Here is a 27,198-nt window from a genome sequence, read left to right as displayed (position 1 = left end):
GAGATCATAAACATCCACACTTGCCTTTAACATATGGGATGATGTAGTAGACATTCATCTTTTAGGTATCCCAACAAAGTTACCATGCAAGGGAACTCATCAGCATATAGGTGCAGCTTCCAAGGTTTAAATAGTCTATTTTTTATTACCTTGTATTTTATCAAGCATGTGTGAACTACAAGAAAATATATTAACTAATCGATAAACATATACATTGAGCTAGTCTCTTCCCATGTCAAACAAGTATTGGTATCATTACGTTATTTACAGGAAGTTCCTACTTTCTTTTAATCAAAATTGTGTTAATCATCACATTTTTATCCTTCAAAAAATTCTAGTATTTTGTACTAATGGCTGTTATTCAAATAGAAGTAGTTCTCATCACAGATTTTCAGCTAGTCATATTGAGTGTAACAGAAGCCTTCTAAAGTGCCCTCCAAGCCGAAGATATGACCTTTGGATATCCATTTATGTGAGGAATTGCCCAAAACATGAAGTTTTTTTTTTTTTGGTATTTTCAAGGTAGGGTGTCGTGTCAAATTGGCCCACAAAAAATCAAGTAGCATATATAACAAGTTGCAGTTTACATTACAAAATCACCATGGGTCATGATTTTAAGCTGATATACCTGTAAGAATAGTGGATACAGTCAGAAGTAGTTGGATGGCCTGGGTTACAAGCCATAGTTGGTGGCAATTATACAATCTACTGTCTCAAAAAGGAACGGGTAAACAAGAATCTTCTTGTCAGCAATGAATCTGTTCATTGACAAGAATTAAGATTTAGCCTTCGTTTACACACTAAAGACAACCAGGAGGTTTTGCTTTCATACAGAAAAATAAGAAGATTTTTTGTTGTGTTTTTCAAGTATGCTTAGCCTCTGAGGTCCTTATGTACCCTTTTTGTAAAGCTTCTTTAGATGTGCCTCAAATAACAGCTAGCAGAAGGAGCTATTGTTTTAATTATCTAGCAACTTCATAAGGCGTTCCAGACTGGAACATGAATATACATACAATGTTCAATTCAGTTTCCTATGGGTTCCAATTGCAAGATCAAAGAAGTTCGAGGTTTGCAGCCAACCTGACCAACAACGATAGTTTTACTTGATGCTTCTTAGAAGACAGTCGTTTCTTAGTCCGCATCAAGATATATGCAATCTAATTCTGTGTTTTCTGTTTTTCTCTCCTATCAAATACCTTCTCCAGAATATTTCTTCACCAATTTTCTCCTGGTGGTTCAATAATAAAATGTAGACCATCTTCCCCAAAAAAAACAAAATGTAGTGTAATTCTAATTTGATTCTAGAGTAACGCAAATTGGTTTAAATTTTTTTCATTTCACTATTTAGAATTCAATCCTAGATCTATCAGGATTATAATTGTGTCCAACATAAGCATATGTTGATTTAAAAATGTTTATCCTGGTCAAACCTACTCTGATCAAGTTGATTGTTATTTGCATCCAACCTGATGGAAACCTTGGGCAAGATATGACAGTCACTTCCCTCTGATGAACTAACTGAATGTTTCAATATACCACAGTCACATTTGTCCTTGATTTTTTGAAATAGTAAACTGCTACTTGGCTTGAAAAATAAGATTCAACAATTTTGTTTGCAGTAAAGCAGAGTAAACATTTCACTACAGTAAGGTCCTGCTAAAAGATGTTTCACATCAACATCCATCTAATACATTAGTGACATCAAATAAGATTAACAAAGTACAGGTCCAAGTTGAAAATTTCCTAGGGAAATCAGTGGTCCTACTCATTCAAGAGAAGAGGCTTTATGTCGAACAAGATCTTTCCCTTCCCACAAAAAAGGGAACATGAATTTTTCAAGTAACAGTATTGCATGAGAGTAATACAGGCATAAAAAAATTTGTAACGATGTATAAATATCTCAATTACTTGTTATGAGACAAACAACTGGGTCATGAAACTGTGTGATGAGAAAGATCCACAAAGGAAACTATCAGTACAAAACTATTGTAATGTCTGCTATCAAAAAAAGAAGTACAATTAATCATATGTTAAGTTGATGAAATGATAGATTCACTAGGATATTCTCTTCATATCCAACCTTAAAAACAACAAGTTTGGTTATTTTTAAAAATCTTAAATTTAGGCTGGAGTCACTATAAACTATTAATCATATGCTTATAGCAAGAAGGTAAAGGACCTACAATAAACAGGTTGGCATCATACATCCTTAAGTTGTAGCACAAGGGATCATCATATCCCACCAAATATGAACAAGAAACAAGTTACAATACCCTGAAACTTATACGGACCTTCCTTAAGTCCGTCCTAGTATGTTCAAGAAAAAAAAAATTGTCATCATCATATTTTCTTTAGTCAATATATTATTTTCAAATATCAATACAATACCCCATTCTGCTAAAATTTTGAGAAAATGGTTAACATCTAAGTTATCTTAAAACAATTGAAAATTAATGTTCTCTATCCTTACAAATTAAATAACTTATCAGGTCTTCACGATGTCATATAAGCCAGTTATCACAAAAAGCTCATTTTAAATTGGATCTCAACACCTAAGTTTTTGCTTAATCCATAATTATACTATTTAATGTGATTATAATCAGATCAGTTTACAAACCTGGCGAGCAACCTGAGCTATCTTCCTGCTGTCTCTGGTTGAATCCTTTACTAAGTTCGGTTTCGGAGGCTCCAGAGAGGCATTTTCTTTGCGTGCTTTCTTCTTTGGCATATTAATTTTCTCCAAAAACACATCATCATTGTTGCTATCTGGAGATCTCCTCTTTCTGGTCCTCCTAAAAGTATACTTTACAATTCTGTCCTTTCCAACTTCAGGAGGGAGTCCGCTTAATCCACATGATCGTTCATCTTTGGAATCATAACTAGTCAATGGAACCCCAATCCTTTCATGATTGTCTTTTAAATCAGAAGTATTTATTTTTTTTGCCATTTTATGATCTAGTGTTTTTAACATTGATTCTTTCTCCAGCTGTGTGTCAATGGTATCATTCTTAACATCAGCAACCAAAAGAGAACTATCTTTCATGTCAAATGTGCTCATTGTAACTAGTTCTTTTTTAATATTTTCTTGACTAGAATTTATACTGACAGATGTAGTGGATCCACCACAACCATTTGCTCCATTGACACCACATAGTTTCATAGTTCGTCTAGTCATTACTCTACTGGTATTCAAAGTACCTGAAATTACATGATCGGACAACTTATTCAACTTCATGTTTCCATCTTTTGATGTTCTGTGATCTCCTCTAGATGCCTCAACCAAACAAGAAAAAGCACCCTCACCATCATGCCTCTCCTTTTCACAAGATCTAGGCATGCTATTTTGACCAGCAACCTTAGAATCACTAATATCTAACTGCTCATGATCTTGTATTTCATGGTAAGCGCCACTGCTCGTAACAGGTTTTCTAACTCCTGGTTTTTCTGAAGGATGCTGGCAGGAGATATTAGCTGTGTGATCATTTTCACACATATTTCCCTGTTGACCCACTTCTTCGGACTCAAGGGGCTCCAGAACCTGTACTACTAGCCTCCCTGACAGGGCAAGATCTCGAGTTTTGTGCCTTTCAGCTGTATCATCATCACATGTCACAGCTTCCCGCTTTGCATTAAAGAATTGGTCATGCATTTGTGCACATGGCTCTCTCTCAGTCAATAGATTTTGTTCGAATGCACGTACTCTTTGGGTACAACCATTTCGATAAAGATCCAGCTCCTTGTTTCTCAAAATTATGGACACTAAATCAGGGCTACCAGCAGAATCATCGGATGCAACCATTTCTTTTGAGGGTTCATTTTGTGCTGTATATTTGGCAAAGCAGCGATGTTTGTCTGCAGTTCTCTGCTTTGACGTGGTAACATTAAAGTCGGAATTTGGAGAACATATTGCTCCAACCTGAGAACAGGGTGCCGAAACTGAAGTATGTCTGCCTTCTTGACAGTCATCTCTATTAACAATGACACAGCCATGTGTTCTTTGTTCCTCTAAGGACTCGATTTGATAACTCTTCTCACTCTCTACCTCAGAACTAACTTTTGTCAATTCAGAATTAAGATGATGGATTGTCTCCTTTGCTTCACTTAGCTGAACTTCAAGCTCTTGGATCCTTCTTGCTTGTGATAAGTTCACATTTTCTGCATCTTTAATCTGTAAAGACACATTTTAAGCCTAGTAAAAGAAATGAAAAATTATAGAATAGACTGAAGGAGACCAAATCGAAAAATAGTGCCATCAAAGAAGAGCATGCATAACTGTATATTATGAAGAGTCTGAAATGAATAAGATCACAACATCATGCAAGGAGACACCTGATTGAACTATAAACATAAGGAGGGAAGCTAAAGATGGGTTCTAGTTGGAGAAATAATACATAAATTTCATAGCAAGGACATGAACAGCTTATATTCATAAACTGTGGAATAAGATAAGTAGCCAAGAAGCAAAAAAAAAAAAAAAACCTCTGCATGAGAAATCAAGTAACTATATATTTCTTCAATTTCCAGTCTGGTCCCAAAGAGTTTTTCGTATGAATTTTCCTACAAAAAAATTCTCCTTCACCTCATCATTGCATCTACCATTAAATTATATTCTTTAAAAATGTAAGAAAGATGAGAAAAATATTGTTTTGGTTGATTTCAGATTGCTAGTGAAGAGAGAACTAGTACAATGTTTCATAAATAAGTACTGAAAGGTGAGTAAAGAGCACATTCCAAACGCTAAAGAGATAAGAGACATCAAGCCAAGGGATAGGCTCCTTCCACCCATCCTATATATTGTCTTTTTCTGTTCCGTATTGAAATAGAAACTTAATTATTTGAATATACGCGTAATACACATTCCAAACACTAAAGATGAGAGTATGTGATGATCATTTTCTGCCAAATGGAACTGTTAAATCAATTTTCTTCCACAGACACCAAAGTTTAAAAGTCAAGTTGAGACAAACAGTTTTTCCAATCAATTTTGTTATATAGGATATGCATACAATGTACGTGATAAAGATCCTTCGAAAATGCTACAGAAGCCCTAATGTGTGGCGTATGATGAGGTGTGCATTGAAAGACAAAGGAACTAGTCAGTTGTGCTCAAGCTTCAAAGAATTATAATAATTCACTAGTCTGTATGATGCTACAACAAAAGTCAGAATATACCATAATCTTAAATCAATAAAATCAAAAGTTGAAACCCAATGTCATTAGTAAAGACACAAGCTTAATTGTAACAAATGACTGGAAATCTGAAAAGCTGTAGTCTCTTCATTGGCAAGAATGGGTAACTTGAGGAACTAAATGTGGAATAACATTCTTTGAAACAACAAATTAATGAAATAGTGACATGTGTACTATATCAATTGCTTATTCTTGCCTCAAACAAAAGGAGTATACTCAATCTTTCATGTGTAACAACTGAAAACGTCTCAAAACTTGTCTTTGAAATGTGTACAGCAACTAAAAAGGTGCCCAAAAATGTCTTCCCAAGTATACTAAAAAGGGGTATACTCAATCTTTCTCACCACATCATATTGTACTTACCACCATTATAATCTTTATCAGTCTCCACCTAACTATAATTGAAACGACCAATCATGAAAAGAAAGTGAGAATGAACTAGAGGTAATTAAATAAATCATACGTACAAATTTGAAGTCACAAACAATAGCAGAATAGCTTTTTGAGATATCATCTCTGTCCAGGACAAAGGTGGGTTGAACAAAATTCAAATCCAAAACGAGTCCTGGCATGATATTAATCAAGACGTGGGCAATTCAATTGAATCATGCACTTGTATCTAAAGAACAATTACATCAGACAGCAAGAACATCAGTTTCCCATGACATCCTCTCTAAGAAGATACACTTTCGGAGAACATCCTTATGACACAAAAATATAGGAGACTCATTTCACCAAACAAGAATGCATCAAACCCGGTTTTGGGAGATCGCAACCAAAAACCAAAAAAAATCCAACCTTTTGTTCAAGCAAGGAACTATAGAAAACCAAGGATCAGAGTTGGACAAGTGCAAGTACTAAACAAACTAAGCGAAAGCGATCACCTTGGCGTCCATGATCGACTTAAGGCGGAGAAGCATGGCAAGGGACTCTTCCTTGGCGAGGGACAAGCTATGCTGCGACTGGACGACCCGGCGGTCCGCCGCCAAAATCCGCGCCGCCGACTCCTTCGCCGTGTTCAATATAACGTCGGCGTACGCCCTCTTCAGCGCAACCATTCTCTGATTCCGATGCCAGGCACCAGAACACACAGACCATCGGCGACGATGAAAGGATCACCGACAGATTCCACCAACAGAAACAACATCATCATCAGAAGAAGAAACTGCCAGAAAGAGCGAGCGATGAGAAAAGAAGGGAGACGAGTTATCTTCTCCCTTCCGTTCTTGCATACCTGGGCGTCATCCGCCATGGGCGGAGAGGAGGGATGGGGGTTGGTGGTTGGCGGTTGAGAGGAGCGGCGGAAGGGAAAGGAAAGGAAAAGGGGAGGCGGAAGTGGTTTTGTTAGCTCGCTCTTTTTTACCCTCTCCTTTCAGTCCGTTTTCTTACCCAATTGACTGTTAACGAGTCGGAGGCTACCGTGGCGTTTTTACTATTATACCCTTATCTTTAGCGTTATTTTGTATTAGTCTTTCCGAGTTATTACCGACTTTTGCACGTAACACTCGAATTCTTATTATTTACATAAAAACACGATATATTAATTGCTAGAAGGATTTTTAATGCAATGGAATAATGCGTATAAGCTATTAGAGCGCTGAGAAATTAATATTATGGGATGTTTCTACTGTTAATATATATATATATATATATATATATGCAAATCCAATGCATCTGTTTTTTATGCTCTCATCTCTCTTTTGTCATATTAGTCCGATATATGAATATTAAAAAGGCACTTTTGAGTTTGACTTCTAATAATAAAAAAATATACCACGGAATTCATAGTATTAAGTAAAATTGCAACGATAACTTATGATCAAAGCTCATCCTCACCATGAGCAAAATTATATATTTATAGATATATCCCTCTAAATTCCTTCATTTTCATATTTGTTCTTCTAAGCCTAAGTATGGCGCATATATTTATAACCAAGACTAAAACATATGTAGATGGCATTCTTAGTTAATCTTTATAAATCAAAAATTAGTTGAAACTCTATTTTATTATAATGTAATTTAAAAGCATACTATGCGATGCTTATACTAAGATTTTTTAAGTATTGGACATTAAGATACACTTTTTCAACTTGAATAAACTAATGTTAAAAATAATTAGAAGAGGCCGATCTAAACTAGTTTTTCACGCATAGGTATAAATGCAGAATCATGATATTTGGATGAATATATATACCATACTAAAATGTATTATTATTATTATATATATATATATATATATATATATATATATAAAATGTGAATTACATACATTTCAGAGTGAAGTTCTCAGATGTTCAAAATATAATGGGCATAGATCATGTCTCCAAAACAGGTGTTTTTTCTCGTTGCACACCTCTCTTGACAGGTTGATTAACCTTTGCTCATTTTGTTGCACACCTCTCTTAACAGGTTGATTAACTTTCGCTCATTTTGTCACACGTCTCTCTTGAGCTCTTTCTCTCTTTCTCTAGTTATTGGTGTGAGCATGAAGACTCATGAAGAATTATTTGCTTTAGACAAGCGATGTTAGAAGTTTATAAGCTCTTAATCCCCTATTTCTCAACTAATATGGGTTTAGCATTGCCCTCCAATAGGAGAGTCGAGGGCTCATAACCCTCATTCTAGTATCTTTCTGATAAGTCAATCATTGACGTAAGTATGAAAGCTCACGAAGAATTATCCCTCTTGGTTGAGTCATCCTCAAAAAGATAAAATTTTAAAAATTTATTTAAAATGAATAATTTATCATGAATTTTTATGTTCATATTAATGATGATAAAATATTGACTTATCAAAATAATATTATAATGAGTGTCGCCAACCCTCAATTTTAATAGAATATTGATAAAAATATTTAGTCTGATTAATTAAAAATAAAAACATTATAAATCCCTTATATCGACCATAATTATGAAAGGTGGCGGCTTTTTGAGGCGCACCCTAAAATGCTATAACTGTGCGGACTAGTTCAAAACGGACAATTCTCCGTGAGCCTCGCAGTCGAAGGTTGGTTCTTTCCACTGTCGTCGGATCCCGGATCTTGCATTTCTCGACGTCGATGGCGGCCATGGAGGAGTTGAGTTAGCTCGCGCAGTCCACAAGTCGCCGCCCTCCTCGCGGACGAGGACTTCGATGAAAGATCGTACAAGCGGCGGATTTCCACCTTCCTCAACGTCGTCGTTCTCGGCAACGTTGTAAGTCCCTTCAAACCCCAATCGATCCCCTTCTTGAACCCTCTCCAAGCAGTTAAGTCCCTTCAAACCATAATTGATTACCTTCGTGAACCCCCTATAGGCAGTCAAGTCCCTTCAAACGCTTGGTGATCCCCTTCTTGAATCCTCTCTAGGCAGTTAAGTCCTTCAAACCGTAACTGATCCTCTTCTTGAACCTAGCTAAGCAGTTTAGTATCTTAAAACCCTAATTGATGCCGTTCTTGCCTCTCTAAGCAGTTAAGTCCCTTCTTGAAACCCGTACAAGTAGTTTAGTCCTCCAAGAATACGGATAACATTGTTCTTGATGTTTCAAACCTAACTTCTTGTTTCACGATTTCATTTGTGGTTTCTCTATGTGCTGTTATCTTTGATTGTATAACGTGTCTTCAGGGTGCTGGTAAATCAGCAATGTAGAACAGCTTGATCGGACATTCCGTATTGGTATGGTGAACTTGGAATTGTACTTCTAGTTTGTTCATGTTTCATCATTTGCGACCTGCACCTTTCTGTTGATTCGAGAGGCATTAATTGTTTACTGAAATCAACTGGAGAAAATGGTTTCACTCGGTCTCTTGAGATGGCTCTATCAGTGTTGATTTGCAAAGAGATGGCTCTCTGAGCATTAAATCAATCATCCTGCAAATAGATGACAAATCCCAACAGGTTTCTGCAAGTAAGAACTCTTAAATGATATTACAACTTAAGGAGGAGCTTCTTCATTTATATATCACCTATTTTGGTGACATTTTGCTTCCTTCATGGCCCTTTCTATGTACATTGTAGATGATGGGTGTTGACAGTCTTTTGACACTTTTTTTGTGTTTGTTCTAAGGTGTTCTTATATACTCTCTTCAGGACCAGCTAAGCAAGGGCACAGAAACTCATAGTTCAGTAAAGAGCCGTGCAGATGTGATCTATATGAAACCCTGGACGGGTACAGGTTAGCGATTTCTGTACCTTTTCTATTGTCTTTGTCATCCTAACCTGCAGAAGAAAATTTAGCTGCACCTATATGATATTGACTTTTTCTTGTACCAGAAGCAACACTTAGTATTTTGTAATTTAAGATAAACTGTAATTTAGTTGGAGTTAAGGTTGAGATAGAATTGAGGAATGACATGTTCTAAATAATTATTTATTTTGATCTCTGTTGAAGAATAAAGGTTACCACTATAAAACGGTTCTGCCTTTCGCTGTTATATGGCCACTTTTCACAACCTTGTTAGTGAATAGGGTTATATGAATTTGATGAGTCTATTTCACGGGTCAAAATGCTTACTCCCAATAAATTGTAATAGACCCATCTAGCCCTATATACCAACAGAATTCTCTCTTCATTTATTTTGTGAGATTAAACTAGGATGCTACAAAGAGTTTACATTTTAAACAATGTATTGCGTGTTTTCATAATTTTAATTCTTTACTTGTGGTCTTGGCTCGAAAAAAGTGTTTAAAAACAATTATCTTGTATGACTATGACAACTTGCACTCCTTGCATAAAAAAATTCTTATTGTATTTTTAAAATGATTCATCTTTATTATACACTGATACTCATTGTTTTTTCTACTGTATGCCTAAGTTATACACACAGCTGATGTGCTTTTTATTCCACCAGGACCTTCTTTGAAATTGATTGATTTACCAGTCTTAGACTAAAAGTCTATGGATAATTCTATGATAATAGCTATTTGTATAATTGCATCGGAAAACATTCATTGGCAGTGCCAATTTTTTTTTATTTTTTTAGGCAATGGGGTTATATAATATTATTTGTTTAAGGACAGTGATTACGGTGCACATACTGATGCAGAAGGTTTGTACTGCTTACCTCATAGCTGTCTCTTTTCTGTGTCATCAATCTTTGTATGCAAAGCTCAATTGTTGGACTTTTATTTGGCTGTTCTTTTTCCTGATATATGTCTTTGATCTGCATATTGTCCTTCTGGATACCAGAAGTCTTGCAGCAGTTCAAGCTCTTCTTTTGAATCAGGGGCCACAGAGTGCTGCTGATATTCCATGGGTTGCCCTGATTTGGCAATCTATTTCTATTGCCTCAGGAGCTGAGACTGAAAGTCTTAAAACTATACTTACTAGAGCTCCAGAAAATAAGCTTGGCAAAGTAGCATTAGTTGATACCCTTGCCAATCAGCTTATCAACTTCGTTTGGCCCAAATCACTGAACAAAATACTTAAGCTGAAGTTAATAATAATACTCCCATCAAACTCTTATAAATTAATCTTAATCTTGCCCACTTTCGATGTGGGACTAATTGGGGTGTTAAAAATTCCCCCACTTAAGAGCTTGACATTTTCATCAAGGCCCAACATAGCCCAGATCAAACCCTAGTATGATGCATATGAGGCGTCGTAGCCTATTGGTGATTCTACACCATGACGAATCTTCTAACTCCATCAACGGGTAGTCCTTTTCTACTCTAGCCCTTTCACCATGGCTCATACTAGGTCGGCTTTGATACTAATTGTTATAACCTGGCCTGATGGGATAACTGGCTTTTCAACTTTGTTTGATCTAAACTAGTGGCCAAAATACTCAAGGTGAAAATGATAGTAGCACCCCCATCAGATCTTTATAAGACAATCTTAATTTTGTCTACTTCCAATGTGGTACTAATTGAGGTGTTACATCATGTAATTAGTTGTATATTTAGTGAGAGATTCTTCTGATTCATTATTTTTGGCTACAAATTAATCCATGCAGGTTTATTAATTGCATATGTCGATACTGGATACAGTTTCCATGTATGTTGTTCACATCTAGTAGTCTGACTTAATTCTTGCAGATTACAAGTCCCAGATTGTTCATGATGATTGTTTAGGCTTGGAGAACAAATGGTGCAAAGTGCTGAAGGTACCAGGGCTATTGCACTAGAGCTATGTCAAGAATTTGAAGGTAAGTTTCTTCAGCACATTGCTACTGGTGAGATCAGCGGTTGTCATTTTTTCTTTATAGTTTTAATTTTATCATGCTCTATGCATACAACTTCAGTTCTCCTCTACTATCGGTTTTCATCCCAGGCAACTGTTTCTCTATTATTTAGTATGTACTGGAAATTTCTTCTTGTTGCTTGGTGACCGTGTTTCTGTAGGTTGTTATGTAATCTCTGTATTGATTCAAATTGGCTTTTTGCCCCTTCGAATCTGGTGCTACCTGATCTTCATGTAGATTTTTATATTTTAAGAATGAAAATCATGAATGTCATATCGTGTTGTTAAAACCCAGTGTGCCTAATCATTTCCTAGGCTAGATGACAGCTGTTTGTGCCTCTTCTTGCCAGATTATATACTAGTATGAAGTAGTCCATGTTTCTATAAAATTTATGACAGAATTTTGATGGCAGATTACCTCCTATGTTTTGTCTCTGCATTAAATGACTATCTCTATCTGCAACAACTGGCATAGACTGATACAGAAGGATACTGTGAAAATATATCATATGCACCTGATGTACTTCAACATTATGGATAGGGACCAACCCTAAAAGATAACAGTCATGCCATTCTCACTTACATATCTTCATTTCTACACTTGTTGACTCTCATGACTTCAACTTGTAGTTAAATTTATTTTGTGATTCTTATGGTCGACAACTTTGAGGTGTTAGAGGCCGAAGACTATAGAGTTGCAAACAAACTATAACTAATAATGTCATTACAAAAGAAAAATGAAAGGGGGTTGCCCAGTTAGAGCTAGCCCCAGGATATTTACCAAAGGGTAATTTTGGCAACACAACAAAGACAATAAAGCGGAAAGAATAAAAGCGACAAGAACAAACAAAACACCAAAACACCAGATATACGTGGTTCGGTCAATTGACTTTGACCTACATCCACGGAAGAAAGAGGAGCAAATTACTACTATAAAAGAGGGACACTTACAAATGTCTTAGGAAGATGTTCCTAGGCCATAAAACACCTTCAGCTTACTAAACAAGAAAAACCCAAACCGTAAGCAGGTTTTCTTGTGGTGCCTCTTGTGCTGCCTGTGGTACATCTGACTTCAAAGCCCAGGCCCTTATTTATAGTTCCAAGACGAGACAACAAGTCTAATTTTCCCGATGTGGGACTATGGGACTTGTCAAACTAACAAATCTCCACCTTGGCATGTCCCAATAAAACTTGCTCCACCTTCTTCATAAAAAGCCCTAACGGGCAATCACCAACAATGAACACTAACCAAGTCCAAGCACTGCTTGAACTTGTAAACCGGAAGAGGCTTCGTAAACATATCAGCTGAATTGTCCTTCGTATGAATTTTCTGAACAAGGACTTTTCCCTCAGCAATGATATCTCGAATAAAATGAAACTTCACATCGATGTGTTTTGTCCTCTCATGATACATATGGTCTTTAGTCAAATGAATAGCACTTTGACTATCACAGTAAATTGTAGTAACACTTTGATGCAGACATAATTCGCTGAACAATCCTCTTAACCATAAAACTTCTTTGATCGCCTCTGTCACTGCCATATATTCTGCCTCTGTAGTAGATAAAGCTACGACAGGTTGTAAGGAAGCTTTCCAACTAACTGCACAACCGCCAACGCAAAATACATAGCCTGTCAAAGATCTTCGTTTATCAAGATCCGCAGCATAATCAGAGTCGACGAAACCAACCAAAGTGTCACGATTTTTCCCAAACTCCAAACAAGCATCTGAAGTCCCTTGCAAGTATCTGAGAATCCACTTCACAGCCGGCCAATGTGTTTTACCCGGGCGAGACATATATCTACTAACCACACTGACTGCTTGTGAAATATCTGGACGAGTACAAACCATTGCATACATAATACTGCCGATGGCACTAGAATATGGAACTTTCACCATATATTCTTCCTCTTCAACTGATTGTGGTGACTGAGCAGTAGATAGCCGAAAATGGCTAGCAAGAGGAGTACTAACTGGCTTAGCATTTTTTATGCCAAACCTCTCCAAGACTTTCTTGAGGTAATTTTTCTGAGTCAGAAATAATTTTCCAACTTCTCGATCTCTTTTGATCTCCATGCCAAAAATTTTCTTAGCTGCTCCCAAATCTTTCATTTCAAATTCACTACTCAGCTGCATTTTCAAAGTGTGAATTTCTGACAAATTCTTAGCTGCAATAAGCATATCATCAACATAAAGCAACAAATACACAAAAGAGCCATCAATTAACTTCCGGAAGTAAACACAACTATCATACATGCTCCTCGTGTAACCATGACCCAACATAAAAGAATCAAACCTCTTATACCACTGTCTTGGAGACTGCTTCAATCCATACAAGGATTTCTTTAACAAGCAAACATGGTCTTCCTTACCATCAACTTCAAATCCATGAGGTTGCTCCATATAAATTTGTTCTTCAAGTTCACCATGTAAGAAAGTTATCTTGACATCAAGTTGCTCCAATTCCAAATCATACATGGCAACTAAAGCAAGCAAAACACGAATAGAGCTATGTTTAACAACAGGTGAGAATACGTCATTAAAATCAACACCATGTACCTGACTATAGCCCTTTGCAACCAACCGTGCTTTGTACCTTGCATCTTCAACCCCTGGAATACCTTCCTTCCTTTTGAAGACCCATTTGCATCCAACAATTTTCTTATCCGAAGGCGGCTTCACAAGATCCCAAGTTCTATTCCGACGGAGAGACTCAATTTCTTCATTCATCGCAATCAACCACTTAGCGGAATTATCACAAGAAACTGCATCTGAGTAGGAAATAGGCTCACCAACTTCACTCGTCTCTTCTGTAACAGACAAAGCATATGCAACCAAATTTGCATATCTTTGTGGTGGTCGAATTTCTCTCCGTGGTCTATCCTTAGCTATGGAATATTGCTCTTCCTCTGGATCATCTGCGTCAGTAGACTCGGGACCATCTATTGGCATTCTTTGAGTAGAAGAGTTCGACTTAAAAAAATCTGAACTACCAATCTCAAGCTCCACCTGCTTCTACGCACTATCATTTGTACAACTAGTAGAATCTTCTTTGGAAGATAACATAAACAATTCATCAAAAGTAACATCTCTACTGATTATAAATTTTGGGGATTTGGGATCAGAACACCATAATCTGTATCCTTTCACCCCAGAAGAATACCCAAGGAAAATGCACTTTTTAGCCCGAGGCTCTAATTTTCCTTCATTTACATGCATGTATGCTGGGCACCCAAAAATTTTAAAATCAGAATAATCAGCAGGAGTACCTGACCAAACTTCCTCTGGAGTTTTAAAGTTAAGTACTGCAGAAGGAGCGCGGTTGACAACGTAACAGGCCATATTAATCGCCTCTGCCCAAAAGTCCTTTGTCAACCCTGCATTTGAGATCATACACCTTGCTCTCTCCAAGAGTGTTCTGTTCATACGTTCGGCCACACCATTTTGCTGAGGCGTCATCCTAACAGTGCGATGCCGAACGATTCCTTCATTTTTGCAGAATTCTTCAAAATCACCTTCACAAAATTCCATGTCATTATCTGTTCGAAGCCGCTTAATCTGTTTACCTGTTTGTTTCTCAATCAAAGCCTTCCATTGTTTAAAGGTTAGAAAAACATCATTTTTATGCTTCAGAAAATAAACCCAAACTTTCCTGGAATAATCATCAATGAAAGTCAACATATACCTGGCACCACCCTTAGACTGAACTTGAGCTGGACCCCAAAGGTCTGAATGAATATAGTCAAGAGTACCTTTCGTTTTGTGAACTGCCGGAGAATTGAAGCTGACTCTTTTCTGCTTTCCAAAAATGCAGTGTTCACAAAAGTCCAGTGGCCCAGTACTCTGTCCGCAAAGTAGACCTCTTTTGCTCAATATGCTCAAACCTTTTTCGCTCATATGACCCAAACGCATATGCCATAATTTGGTGATGTCAGAATCTGACAATGATGATGACGAAACTACAACTGAATCTGTGACAGTAGTTCCCTGCAGAATATACAAGCTACCAGACCTACAAGCTTTCATAACAATAAGGGCACTTCTAGAAACTTTCATAACTCCACCTTCAGCTGTGTATTTACACCCAAGGGCCTCTAGGGTGCCTAAAGAGATGAGATTCTTTTTCAAATCAGGAACATGTCTAACATTAGTGAGCGTCCTCACAATACCATCATGCATTTTAATTCGGATTGTGCCTCTACCAACAACATCACATGCGGCATTATTGCCCATCAAAACAATTCCACCATTACAAGATTCATATGTGGAAAACAAATCCCTATTGGGACACATGTGATAAGAACAACCTGAATCTAAAATCCATTCATTTTTAGACCTCGTCCTGTCATCAATAGCAGAAAAAATATTTCCAACATTCTCATCAGTTGCTACACTAACTTCAGCGGATTCAATAGTTTTCTCAACAAAATTTTCCTTTTGCTTTAATTTATTTTTCAATTTAAAGCAATCAGATTTAATGTGCCCCATTTTATGACAATATCTGCATTCCAAATTTCTATGTCTGGATTTAGATCTAGATTTAGATCTACTACTATCAAATTCTCTTTTATCCATTCTCCCCCTAACAACCAGACCCTCAGCCTGATTTTCTCTACTTTCCCCAGTGATATTCCTGTCTATCTGCTCCTTAGATTTCAGTGCAGATTTAATTTCTTGATAAGAAACTGTTTCTTTTCCATAAATCAAAGTATCACGGAAATGCTTAAAAGATTGGGGAAGAGAACACAAGAGTAACAAAGCCTTATCCTCATCATCAATTTTTGCATCTATATTCTCCAAATCCATAACCAAAGAATCAAACTTATCAAGATGCGAGAGTATAGATGTACCTTCAATCATCCGAAGCATATAGAGTCTCTGCTTCAAGTAGAGACGATTCTCCACTGTCCTCTTCATGTACAAAGCTTTAAGCTTGTCCCACATGCTCTTAGCCGTAGTCTCCGTAGCTACCTCCCGTAAAACCTCGTCAGAGAGATTTAGAATGATGCTGGATCGGGCCTTCTTATCCATACCCGCAAGATCTTCCTTTGACGTACCATCTGGAATGTTCTCAGCACCCTGAAGTGCCAAATCAACTCCGTCTTTAACCAGAATGGCCTCCATCTTGAGTTGCCACAAGCCGAAGTTGACATTTCTATCGAATTTCTCGACAACAATCTTTGTTATTGTCATCGTTGCCAAAAGATCCCAGAACCAGGCTCTGATACCAGTTTGTTAGAGCTAGCCCCAGGATATTTACCAAAGGGTAATTTTGGCAACACAACAAAGACAATAAAGCGGAAAGAATAAAAGCGACAAGAACAAACAAAACACCAAAACACCAGATATACATGGTTCGGTCAATTGACTTTGACCTACATCCACGGAAGAAAGAGGAGCAAATTACTACTATAAAAGAGGGACACTTACAAATGCCTTAGGAAGATGTTCCTAGGCCATAAAACACCTTCAGCTTACTAAACAAGAAAAACCCAAACCGTAAGCAGGTTTTCTTATGGTGCCTATTGTGCTGCCTGTGGTACATCTGACTTCAAAGCCCAGGCCCTTATTTATAGTTCCAAGACGAGACAACAAGTCTAATTTTCCCGATGTGGGACTATGGGACTTGCCAAACTAACACAGTACACAAGGCTCATGCCAAAGTGGGTCAGCTTTTTATTTTTTGGGGTAATGAGGGAAGTGGGTTAATATAGGCAGTTCTACCCCTGTAGCACAGGGACTGCTTCTGTGATTCAAACAGTGGTCACCCATGTCACAAAGGAGGGAGGGCAGAGGTGCCTTGATACAAATAGTCATGACCCAAATTGGCCTAATAAGCCATTTATTTATATGAAGTGAACTTGACTAATCAATAGAAGTCAAAGCTAAGAAGAAGCTGAGCCAAGGAAATAGAACACTTGAAAAAAAATTGTCGGATCTGTATTAATTTCCTCCAGCACACATGTAGCTGAGCCTCTTCGCAATAAAAACAAAAGAAACAAGAGAAGCTGCCCGTTCCTGTTGTTTAAATGCACTAGATTTGACCTACTAACTATTACCATTTTTTTCATGTCTAGTAGATTTCTCTTTCTTCCGTTTTTGATGGTTTATCTTAAGCTATAATCTGTTTTAATCCCTTCATATTCTGTTTATTCAGAAAGGATTTTTATACTATTCCAACAAAATTGAAAAATGCAACTAATGAAAGTTGAGTCCTATTATTTGCAATATAGCAAATGTTGCATTTTATGTACAGGATGCGGGTTAGAAGGTTGTTTCATCATTTGAAGGAAATTTTCCTGACAGAATGAAGCAGTTCCTGTTGGATAGATACTTTTGATATCAACAATGTTAAAAGGATAAACTTGCCTTGTGTTATCTTTTATAAGATTTGTTACATCTGTCCGTGTTGTTAATTGCTCATAATAATTGTGCCTTCTAGATTGTTTTGGAGGCTGATGGTTATTAGCCATATTTGATATCTCCGTGGAAAAGTTTGATATATTTAATATTAATTAGACTTATGTTGAATCATGTCAGTGATTGAAAGAGGCGCTCGGGCGCTCGCCTAGGCGCTCGGGCGTGGCGAGGCGAGGCCCGAGCGCCTCGCTAATGTCCCAGGCGGCGCGCTTCAAACAGGCGCCGCCTGGGCGCTCGCCCGAGCCCAGGCGTTGGGCGCTTCGGGCGAGCGCCTGGGTAAACCAAGTGATCGAACTAGGATTTTAAGTCTGGTTCGGTCCTGGTTTGGTTATTAGTTGGTTCAATCGAACCAACTAAACCGATATAACCCTTACCCAACCCTAACCCGCCGTCGCTGCCGCTCCCGATCTCGCTGCTCGTCGCTCCTGCTCCCGCTGTCGCTGCTTGTCGCTGTCGCTGCTCGCGCCTCCTGCTGCTCGCGCCTCCCGCGAGCCCTCCAACTGCTCGCACCTCTCGCGAGCCCTCCCGATGCTCGCGCCTCCCGCGAGCCTTCCCTCTGCTCGCGCCTCCCACGAGCCCTCCCGCTGCTCGCGCCTCCCGCGAGCCCTCTCGCTGCTCGCGCCTCTCGCGAGCCTTCCCTCTGCTCGCGACTCCTCTGTGAGCCTTCCCTCTGCTCGCGACTCCCGCGAGCCCTGTCGCTGCTCGCGCCTCCCGCTCCCTTTCCCTTTCCCGCCGTCGCTCGCCACTAGCGCCGCTCGCCGCTGCTTCCTTTCTCCGTCAGGCTCAGTATACTTTTAATATTAAGTTTATTTGAATTTTGAAATGATTAATTTTCATTAGTAGATTAATAATATATTATTTTGATTTTAATGTTATTAATTTTTATTTATTTGAAATTATTGCTAGGTTTCAACATAAATGACAAGTGTAGAGAGCAACTCAATAGAGTCTCCAATGGTATCAAAAAAAGATCTTGCATGGAAGTATAATTATTTGAAGGATCCGAAAGATCATAATGCAGTGACTTGCATATTCTGCGATAAGACTACCAGAGGTGGTATTTTTCGTTCAAAACAACATCTAGTAGGAAATTTCAAGAATGCAGCGGCTTGTAAAAAATGTCCACCTGAGGTAAAAGAAGAGTTGTTGAGTTATATGAATGAAAAGAAGACACAAAAGAATGAATCTTACGGGAATTTACCAGAAGACAATGTTGAACATCTCAGGGATGAAGAAGAAGATTATTCTATGAGTATTAACCCAAGTGAAAAAAGAGTATACGACAAAAAGGGAAAAGAAGTTATGAGTACTAAGAAAGGTAAAAAAGGACCGATGGATCTATATATACTTCAAGGATCCCAGAAACAACAAGGGCAAGCAGGAGGCTCAAAATTTAGACAAATAAATATAAGTGATGCTTATGATAAAGAAATAAGAGGAAGAACAATTCAGCACATTGCTCGCTTCTTCTATCAGGCTGGTCTTCCCCTTAGTACAACTCGTTTAGACAGTTTTAAGGATATGATTGAAGCTATTGGAAGATATGGTGCATGATTAAAACCTCCAAGTTATTATGAGATGCGAGTTCCATTGCTGCAAAAAGAGTTGAATTATACAAATGACTTACTAAAGGGTCATAAAGAATCATGGGCAACATATGGTTGCTCTATTATGTCAGATGTTTGGACTGACAGGAGGCGCAGGAGTATAATTAATTTTATGATTAATTGTTCTTTAGGGACTATGTTTGTGAAGTCAATAGATGCTTCATCTTTTGTAAAATCTGGAGACAAGATATATGATTTACTTGACAACTTCGTGGAAGAAATTGGAGAACAAAATATCGTTCAAATCATAACCGACAATTGAAGCAACTATGTTTTAGCTGGTAATATTCATCTTTTGATTTTGTTAATTATTTTATCTTCAATTAAGTGTGTTAAACTCTTAAGTCTTATCATTTTTGTTATCCTTTGTCTCAGGTAAATTGTTTGAATAAAAAAGACAATACTTGTATTGGACTCCATGTGCAGCACATTGTATTGATTTAATGTTGGAGGATATTGGAAAGATATTAGAAATCAAGAAAACCTTAGAAAGGGTAATTTTTGTTGTTGGATTTCTTTATAATCACATTGGGCTTTGAATATGATGAGAGAATTTACAGGGAATAAAGAATTAGTGAGACATTGTGTTACCCGATTTGCTACTTCATTCTTGACATTACAGAGCGTGCATCATTAAAAACATACTCTGAGAAATATGTTTACCTCTGAGAAATGGGTGACAAGCAAATGGGTAAAAGAAGCAAAAGGCAAGAGGGCTGCTGATTCATCTTAATGTCATCCTTTTGGAATCATGTAGTTTATATATTAAAGGTAATGAGCCCTCTTGTTCGAGTCCTTCGGTTGGTGGATAATGAAAATAAGCCTGCAATGAGATATATTTATGAGGCTATAGATAGAGCAAATGAGACGATTAAAAGATCTTTTAATGAAAATGAAGAAAAATATGAGAAAATTTTTACAATCATTGACGAAAGATGAAATTGTCAACTTCATCGTCCCTTACATGCAGCAGGATATTATTTGAACCATGAATTCTTTTATAAGATTAAATCTGTTGGATTTGATGCAGAAGTTTTGGGTGGGTTATATCAGTGCGTTGCAAGATTAGTTCCCAGCCTTGAGGTTCAAGATAAGATTATTCATGAATTATCTTTATATAAAAATGCTGAAGGTCTTTTTGGAATTCCAATTGTCGTTCGATCCAGGACAACTACCTCTCCAGGTATTAATAATTTGATATAATTAATTTCATATATATTATGTTACTATGTTATTGCTAATAATAACATAAATTTTGCAGCTGAATGGTGGAGTCTATTTGGAAATTTCACCCCGAACTTACAGAAATTTGCTATCAAAGTACTTAGTTTGACATGTAGTGCTTCGAGTTGTGAGCGAAATTGAAGTGACTTTGAGCATGTAAGTATTACTAAATATTTTTGTTTTAATTAATTTATTTATTTAGATATATGTATTAATATATTTTTAAATTATATGACATGACAGATTCATTCGAAGAGAAGAAATCGGTTAGAACATCAACGATTGCACGATCTTGTTTACATAAAGTATAATCAAGCTTTGAAGACTCGTCATGATTTGAAAAATAGATTTGATTCAATCTCATTGCAAGATATTGATGATTCAAATGAGTGGTTAGTAGAAGAAATGAGTGCTAACTTGCAAGATGCTGAAGACAAGTTTGTATTTGAAGATGATAGATTGACATGGGGAGATGTGGCAAGAGCTTCAGGTGCTGGAGAACTACAAACATATACAAGACATATGTCAAAGAGAAAAATGAGTGCAAAAGCATCAAGCTCAGCTCCTGCTTGAAGACATAGAGAATGAAACATATCTTGATGAAGAGGAAGGAATCGAAGGACAAAAGGAAGAAGACGAATTCAATGAAGATGATTTGTGTGAAAATGACGATAATATTGATTATGATGAATGACTTTGATGTAAAATTTTATTGTTTTGAATTTTGAAACTTTTTGTTAATGTGACATTGTGATTTTGTATCTTAGATTTTCTTAATTTAATAGCATATTTTTATTTAAAATTTTAAATAATTATATTTATTAATTATATTATATATTTTTATATTTTAGCGCATCGCTTCGCTCGGGCGAGCGCCTAGCGTCTCGGGCGTTTTTGGACCTTGGCGTCTTTTGGCGCCTAGCGCTTTTTAAATCACTGAATTATGTAATGACAGGACATAGCAAGAGCATGACACCAAATTGATGGCAATATGGAATGATAGTTACGGAATAGTTGATTGTTTCTTCTTCTTATTGAATGCACATCATGTTGCTATGACGACTTATCGCAGTTTAAGAGAGGCGTATAATTTAATGTTCCTTTATTTGTTGACCAAAACTTGTTCATGAAAATGATTATGCTTACCCTCCTTTATTTAATGTTCTCCATTATTTGATTATGTTTCTATAGTATATACTGGATTGGAAAATTTTAGAAATGAAGCAAAATAGATGGTTAGTTGACATCGAGCGTGCTTTTTATATTTTTATCACTAAGTCAAATATCTTCACCTGGCCTCGACGATTGTGCATGTTAACTGTTTCGCTCAGTTTTTTTAATCTTAAATTTCTTGCACGTTTGACTTAATTCTGCTTAGCTGCTAATTGATACTTCTCAAGATCAGTTACTTAATATGCAAATGTCTGTTCTGAATTTTGTCAGGTCATTTACGGGTAGGGGTTGCATTTTTACATGGAAGGCAGAACTTTAGGCAGGGATAGTCGCGAGGCTGGCGTGTGCGATGGGCTGCCGTGATAATCTACTGATCGACTGACAGCGTTGTCGGGCTACGTTGTGCGACTCGCGACTGCACACCGCAATGGTCGTAGGTAATGCGTGGCGGAAGGGCGCCCGTGAAGACTCGCACGTCTGGGCGCACTCGTGGGTGGCAACGGACAGCGATAGCTTTTCGCGTGAGATGGGTGCGATGGAACACAGTGACGGTTGTGAGAAGAGGGGATTAGGATTTCTTCACCCATTAAAAGACACTCTTGACCTTCAAAAATTATATATTATTAATATACATTTCGATAAAATTATAATTATCCCTCAAAAATCAAATATTTTTTATTTATGTTCTCAATTATAAAGTTTGACTAATCTGATCTATTTTAATCAAATTCTGACTTAAGCCTAATTTTAACTGAAATTTTTATTGATTTATTTATAAATTAAATTGACTGAACATTTGAGTTGATAGTTAGGTTAAATTTAAGTGATACAACTTATTTTGGCTCAATTTTGGAATGTTCAATTAACTAAGACTGCTTGATCATTTACAAAAATTAATAATAAGTAAAAAAAGATGCACATGAAACGCTGCTCCATTCCTAAAAAAAACCTCCCCATCGCTATCTTGTCTCTCAGCCCGACGTCCGTTCCAGTTCTCAGATGAGGTTGCCATTGTCCTCACCGACCATGGCCATATGTTCCAGTCTACCTCCGGTCTGTTTCAACTACCAAATGAGCCGCATGACCCGAAACATGTACAAAAAAGGTGACCGGAGGAACCACCAGACCCATTTCTATATAATTTACAACACACGCACCTCTCACTTCCACAAAGAAAAGAAAAAGTTCAAGCAGCAGTTCTGGTTTGTCTGATAGAGCACTGATGCCCTGCACTCTTGCACAGGCCACAGAAAGTCCAAGCAGCAAACATGCAAACACTTGTATCAGTTTTTCCATCACTGACCACCTTCAGCGCTGAACTCAAATAACTACTTACCACAATGCATGACCAAAATAAGCAACCACCTCTCAAATGTACGACACGACATTACTCGGTTTCACTCTTACTGCATACGAAACTCCAGTAGTCAAGTAATTTATGGTCTCGTGGTACGACCTGCTCTGGCTTCCCAACACAAAATATTGCATACGCATCAGCTGCATACCTGAGAAGGGTAGACAAACAAAATCAACAACCAATTACAATACTTGTCCCCATCCACAATGATGGCCATTTATCACAAGATGATGCAGGATACACAGAAAAGAAATGCAATTCAAACTCAAAGCATTTGGTGTGAAATGAAGGTGGTTCTAACAAAATCCACTCACTTGCCAATGCCATGGAGCTGAGTCACATGAGTCCAATCATTTCGTAGATACTCACACGAGAAGTGTTTGATCATCCTTGCCCTCTTCTTTTGCAGGCCCAGAGTCTGTATCACCGTTTCTATCTCCTCCTCGGGGACCTTTGTTGTCGCCTCTGCGTCTGGACATAGAAGGAATAGGCCTGGCAAAACTTTTTCAACCTGCACAAAGATGTATAAGAAAACTGTTTCTGTGACTTAATCTGTTAATAGCTACAATTTTAAACTTTCTTTCACAGTAAAGAATCATGTTTCTTGCACTCCTGAACTGAAGGCCCCTTCCAACGTTAATTATGACAGATGCACTAGTTAACTTCAGTAAGTTTTACTTTTTTGTCAAATGACGCTTTCAACAAATAACAGGTGTGTCAGCTACACATATTACTCTACAATCAAGCACCAACCGATGTTGACACATTCAGCAGGTTCCTTCCTATCGTGCCCATGGTTACTCCAAGAAATGAGCAAGAACTGTTGATCTATAAACATTTTGGGCCACAAAGTCAAGGCCTAAAATCAGACAACCGCAATTCATTATCTTTGTTATTTTTCAAGAAATACAATATGACTGATGCCCTCTCTCTCTCATACCCTTCTTTGCTGGCTGTTGATTGACCAGCGAACAACATGACCTTCTAGATAGATGATGGCTTAATCAGGATGGATGGGAGAAAGTGAGGAGCATCAAGTGAGTCAGGATATGCTAGTAATGGTCAATCTTATAATAGACACAATATGCAACCCAATATTCCAACTATGCAGATGTTTGAATGGCTGGATCCTTGGTTTTCTCCCTTACTACCTTGTGGTCTCTCTTTGAATTTTCTTTTCCTTTTTGTAGAGAAAACTGATATTTTTATTTTATTCTATTATACTTTCCTTGCTCAATGTTAGAGTGAGCCTTACTAGTATCCTATGGTTGCTCCTTTGCAATATAATTGATTAGGGCTCAAGTCATAAAAATAATAATTGCTAGCAAAGTAAATATTATGTATATTGACCCTTTTCAAACCCAAATTAGCTGGAGCTTTGTGCATCAAGCCACTATTTTTTTTAATTCTTCATCCAATATTTTGTTCCTTTCTACTTAAACAGAAGCATAAGAAATTTATGCTGCTTTTTCAAATTGCTTTTGCTACGATATTTTGGACATTATTGTAATCATATCAATACTTCATTCCTTGATACTATTGAAACTATCATCCATCAGAACTTTTGGAATGACCAACACACAGATCAAAGAATTAGGCACACAACTACCACTCTCTCTAAACCCCTTTTGTTCTTTATTAGATCACATTCTAGATTTATAGTTACATCTAAATAACCAGCTTGTATTTCCTTGAAATGAACAGGATTACATGGAGCATCCATCATAAAGCACCAGTTATTGTTCCACATGTTCAGAGTCTTCAGACTATCATGAAGTAGACAACAACCATGAAAAGAGCATATGAAGCACACCATCTCATAAAAAATCTTTTCCAATCCATTTAGCTTCATCCTCTGTAGAGCATTTAGTGATCATCTGTAGGATCTGAATGATCTTACTTAGTCATATACCTAGCAAAAGAACTCGTGTCCCTACAGTCTGGTATTTCCAAATAAGTCCCTAGATGACAAGTTTAAAGATGATCTTGTTGATGCTGTTTATACAAGCAATGGTGGTGATGGTGATAATGACCATCAACAACTGTAGCACCAAAAAAGAAGATACAAGAAAGGCACAATTGCATCTGCACCCTGTAGCAAGCGCTGATACAGGATGACAACAGCTATAATTGTGAGAAGCATAAACATCATTCAACTATTTAATTATTTAAATGAATACTACAACAACGTCACACAGGCAACCAACTTGTATCAGGCATTTCAACATTTGTTTATACTATGTATCAAAGAATTTGACAGCATATGCATAAATAAGCTACTCAAGTAAGAAGGATGTCAGGAAACATTGATTTGTTTAACTTGCTTAGTTCACAACAAATTAATAATTGATCGCCATTCAAAAGCAATAAAATAATAGCATTCATCCAAAATAAGGCGGCTGCAAGTAATTCATTATGTAAAACACACAGAAGAAAATAAATGTGCCTTGAATCTCCCTTGAGACTAAGGCAAAACGAAGTAATCCGTTGTAACTACTACGTGAAACAAGGAGGGTTAGATTGCAAAGACTAGATAACTTGAAACCTAAAAGTAACCTTATGAGGCAACATCAGAAATCACCAGATAATGTTGTGATTTAGCTAGTATAATCGATAACTGTCTGCTAAAATTCTTGCTAACAGGAGTGCTACAAGTTTTATACCACATCATCTAAGAAAACTCCATAAGGGCCTCCAATCCCATGTGTGTTGCAAGAATGCTTATGATGCAGATGCTGCTTTTTGCTGAATCATCTTGCTTTGACCAGGTATGGCAACGCATGCCATGGTAAGAAACTAAGTTCACCCATGCAATTTATGTATAATTCTAACAGTTCTTGCTTGCCAACTAAATCAATCTACACCAAGAAAAAGCAAATATGCATAGCAACTACGCATGTACAATTAAATGGTAAAAAGGACATGATTAGCTCTTATAAACATGAAAGAAACCAACAAGCAAGAAAAGAAGCGAACCTGTCTACCAGAGGTGACATTGAGGAGCATGCATATGATCAAGACCCTCCATGGGTCGAAGGAATGCCGCTCCTGAAGAAGATGGTGGCACGACGCTGGAGGCTCCCAGGCACTATTGGCTGGGACTCTTCTATAAGCGTCAGATTTCTTCTCTGCGGCAGACAATTGGGCGATCGGCTGCTTTCCCATCCTCCCGCTCTTCTCCAGCTGTTGCCTACTCCGCTCCTCTTTTTCTTCATCATCAAGATTATCGTCAATACAATTTATCTTCTTCTTCTTGGTCCTCTTTTCGTTGTCGGCGCTTCGAGATGGAATGCATTTGCCGGTGGACCTTGATTTCTGACTCTTGGTGTCTTTGACACCGATGACCACGGGCGAGGAGGCCTGTGGTGGGAGGGGGAAGAAGCGGGAGACGACCAAGGGTTTGCCGCCGACGGTGGTACGAATAAAGGAGGAAAGTAAAGAAGACGAAGAAGAAGGGGGGGAGGCGAATGATGATGAGGTTGAGGTTGAGGTCAACGAAGCCAGCGTCTTCTTCCTCCTCTTGTTCTTGAGAAGCGGAGGTTGCGGCAAAGGAGGAGTGTTTGGGCCCTCCTCCACAGGTTCGAAATCCCCACCGCCGCGGGTCGTATTCTGTCCATCTCGCCTTCCTACTCTCACCAGGGAAGAGGCTTTTGACGGTGGCGAAGGAGAGGAGGGAGGAGGAGAGGATTCGTCATCGTTGCCGAAGGGGAACTTATGGTGGGGTTGGGGCTTATAGGCGAACGCAGAGACGATATCGTCAATCGACCGACCGTGGAGGATAACCATCACCTCTTCTTTCGTCGCTCGCGCCAGAATCGGTGGCCTCCCGCCGGCATCAAGAAACGAGGACGGATCGGAGAGCCTTTCCCCATAAGAAACCTTATTCGTTATTTTTATTCTACCTTTGTGTAATTTCCCTATAAGAAGAATAAGGAGGTGCCATAGTCGAGTTTGAATTAAGAAAAACACACAAAAGACTTTTTTTTTATAGATATATAAATAATTAATTTATAATAATTTTAGGGTAATTTATCGAAAAATAATTCATATTGACGAGCTTTTCATTG

The 27,198-nt window shown here is 37.7% G+C and overlaps 2 protein-coding genes and 1 long non-coding RNA gene across 4 annotated transcripts in view; 1 reads left to right on the top strand and 2 right to left on the bottom strand.

The window, feature by feature from the left end:
• The window catches only part of LOC135622240 (uncharacterized), a 7,031-nt gene extending 464 nt beyond the window's left edge, over positions 1 to 6,567 (bottom strand). The window contains exons 1-3 of the mRNA XM_065123894.1: positions 6,425 to 6,567; positions 6,075 to 6,251; positions 2,618 to 4,168 (exon numbers count right to left, since the gene is read on the bottom strand). Coding sequence (XP_064979966.1) covers positions 2,618 to 4,168; positions 6,075 to 6,251; positions 6,425 to 6,442 — 1,746 coding nt within the window. The 5' untranslated portion in view covers positions 6,443 to 6,567. The remainder of the gene's footprint in view (positions 1 to 2,617; positions 4,169 to 6,074; positions 6,252 to 6,424) is intronic.
• Positions 6,568 to 8,136: 1,569 nt separating this feature from the next.
• Positions 8,137 to 22,372, top strand: LOC135622234 (uncharacterized). 2 transcript variants are annotated; one of them, XR_010491018.1, is made up of 5 exons: positions 8,137 to 8,384; positions 8,793 to 9,075; positions 9,258 to 9,342; positions 11,205 to 11,314; positions 22,045 to 22,372. It is a non-coding gene; the product is annotated as an uncharacterized LOC135622234 (long non-coding RNA). The 2 variants fall into 2 exon arrangements; XR_010491017.1 differs by lacking the exon at positions 22,045 to 22,372 and adding an exon at positions 17,607 to 17,766.
• A 497-nt stretch (positions 22,373 to 22,869) lies between these two features.
• LOC135583295 (uncharacterized) lies at positions 22,870 to 27,032 on the bottom strand. The gene is made up of 3 exons (XM_065123874.1): positions 26,108 to 27,032; positions 23,446 to 23,642; positions 22,870 to 23,279 (listed from the first exon to the last, which is right to left on the bottom strand). The coding sequence occupies exons 1-3, from the start codon at positions 26,915 to 26,917 to the stop codon at positions 23,162 to 23,164; spliced, it is 1,125 nt and encodes a 374-aa protein (XP_064979946.1). The 5' UTR covers positions 26,918 to 27,032; the 3' UTR covers positions 22,870 to 23,161.
• Positions 27,033 to 27,198: the final 166 nt, after the last annotated feature.

This window comes from Musa acuminata, chromosome BXJ1-3, assembly GCF_036884655.1.
Source record: "Musa acuminata AAA Group cultivar baxijiao chromosome BXJ1-3, Cavendish_Baxijiao_AAA, whole genome shotgun sequence".
Lineage (NCBI taxonomy): Eukaryota > Viridiplantae > Streptophyta > Magnoliopsida > Zingiberales > Musaceae > Musa > Musa acuminata.
This window is presented reverse-complemented; position numbering and strand designations above follow the sequence as displayed.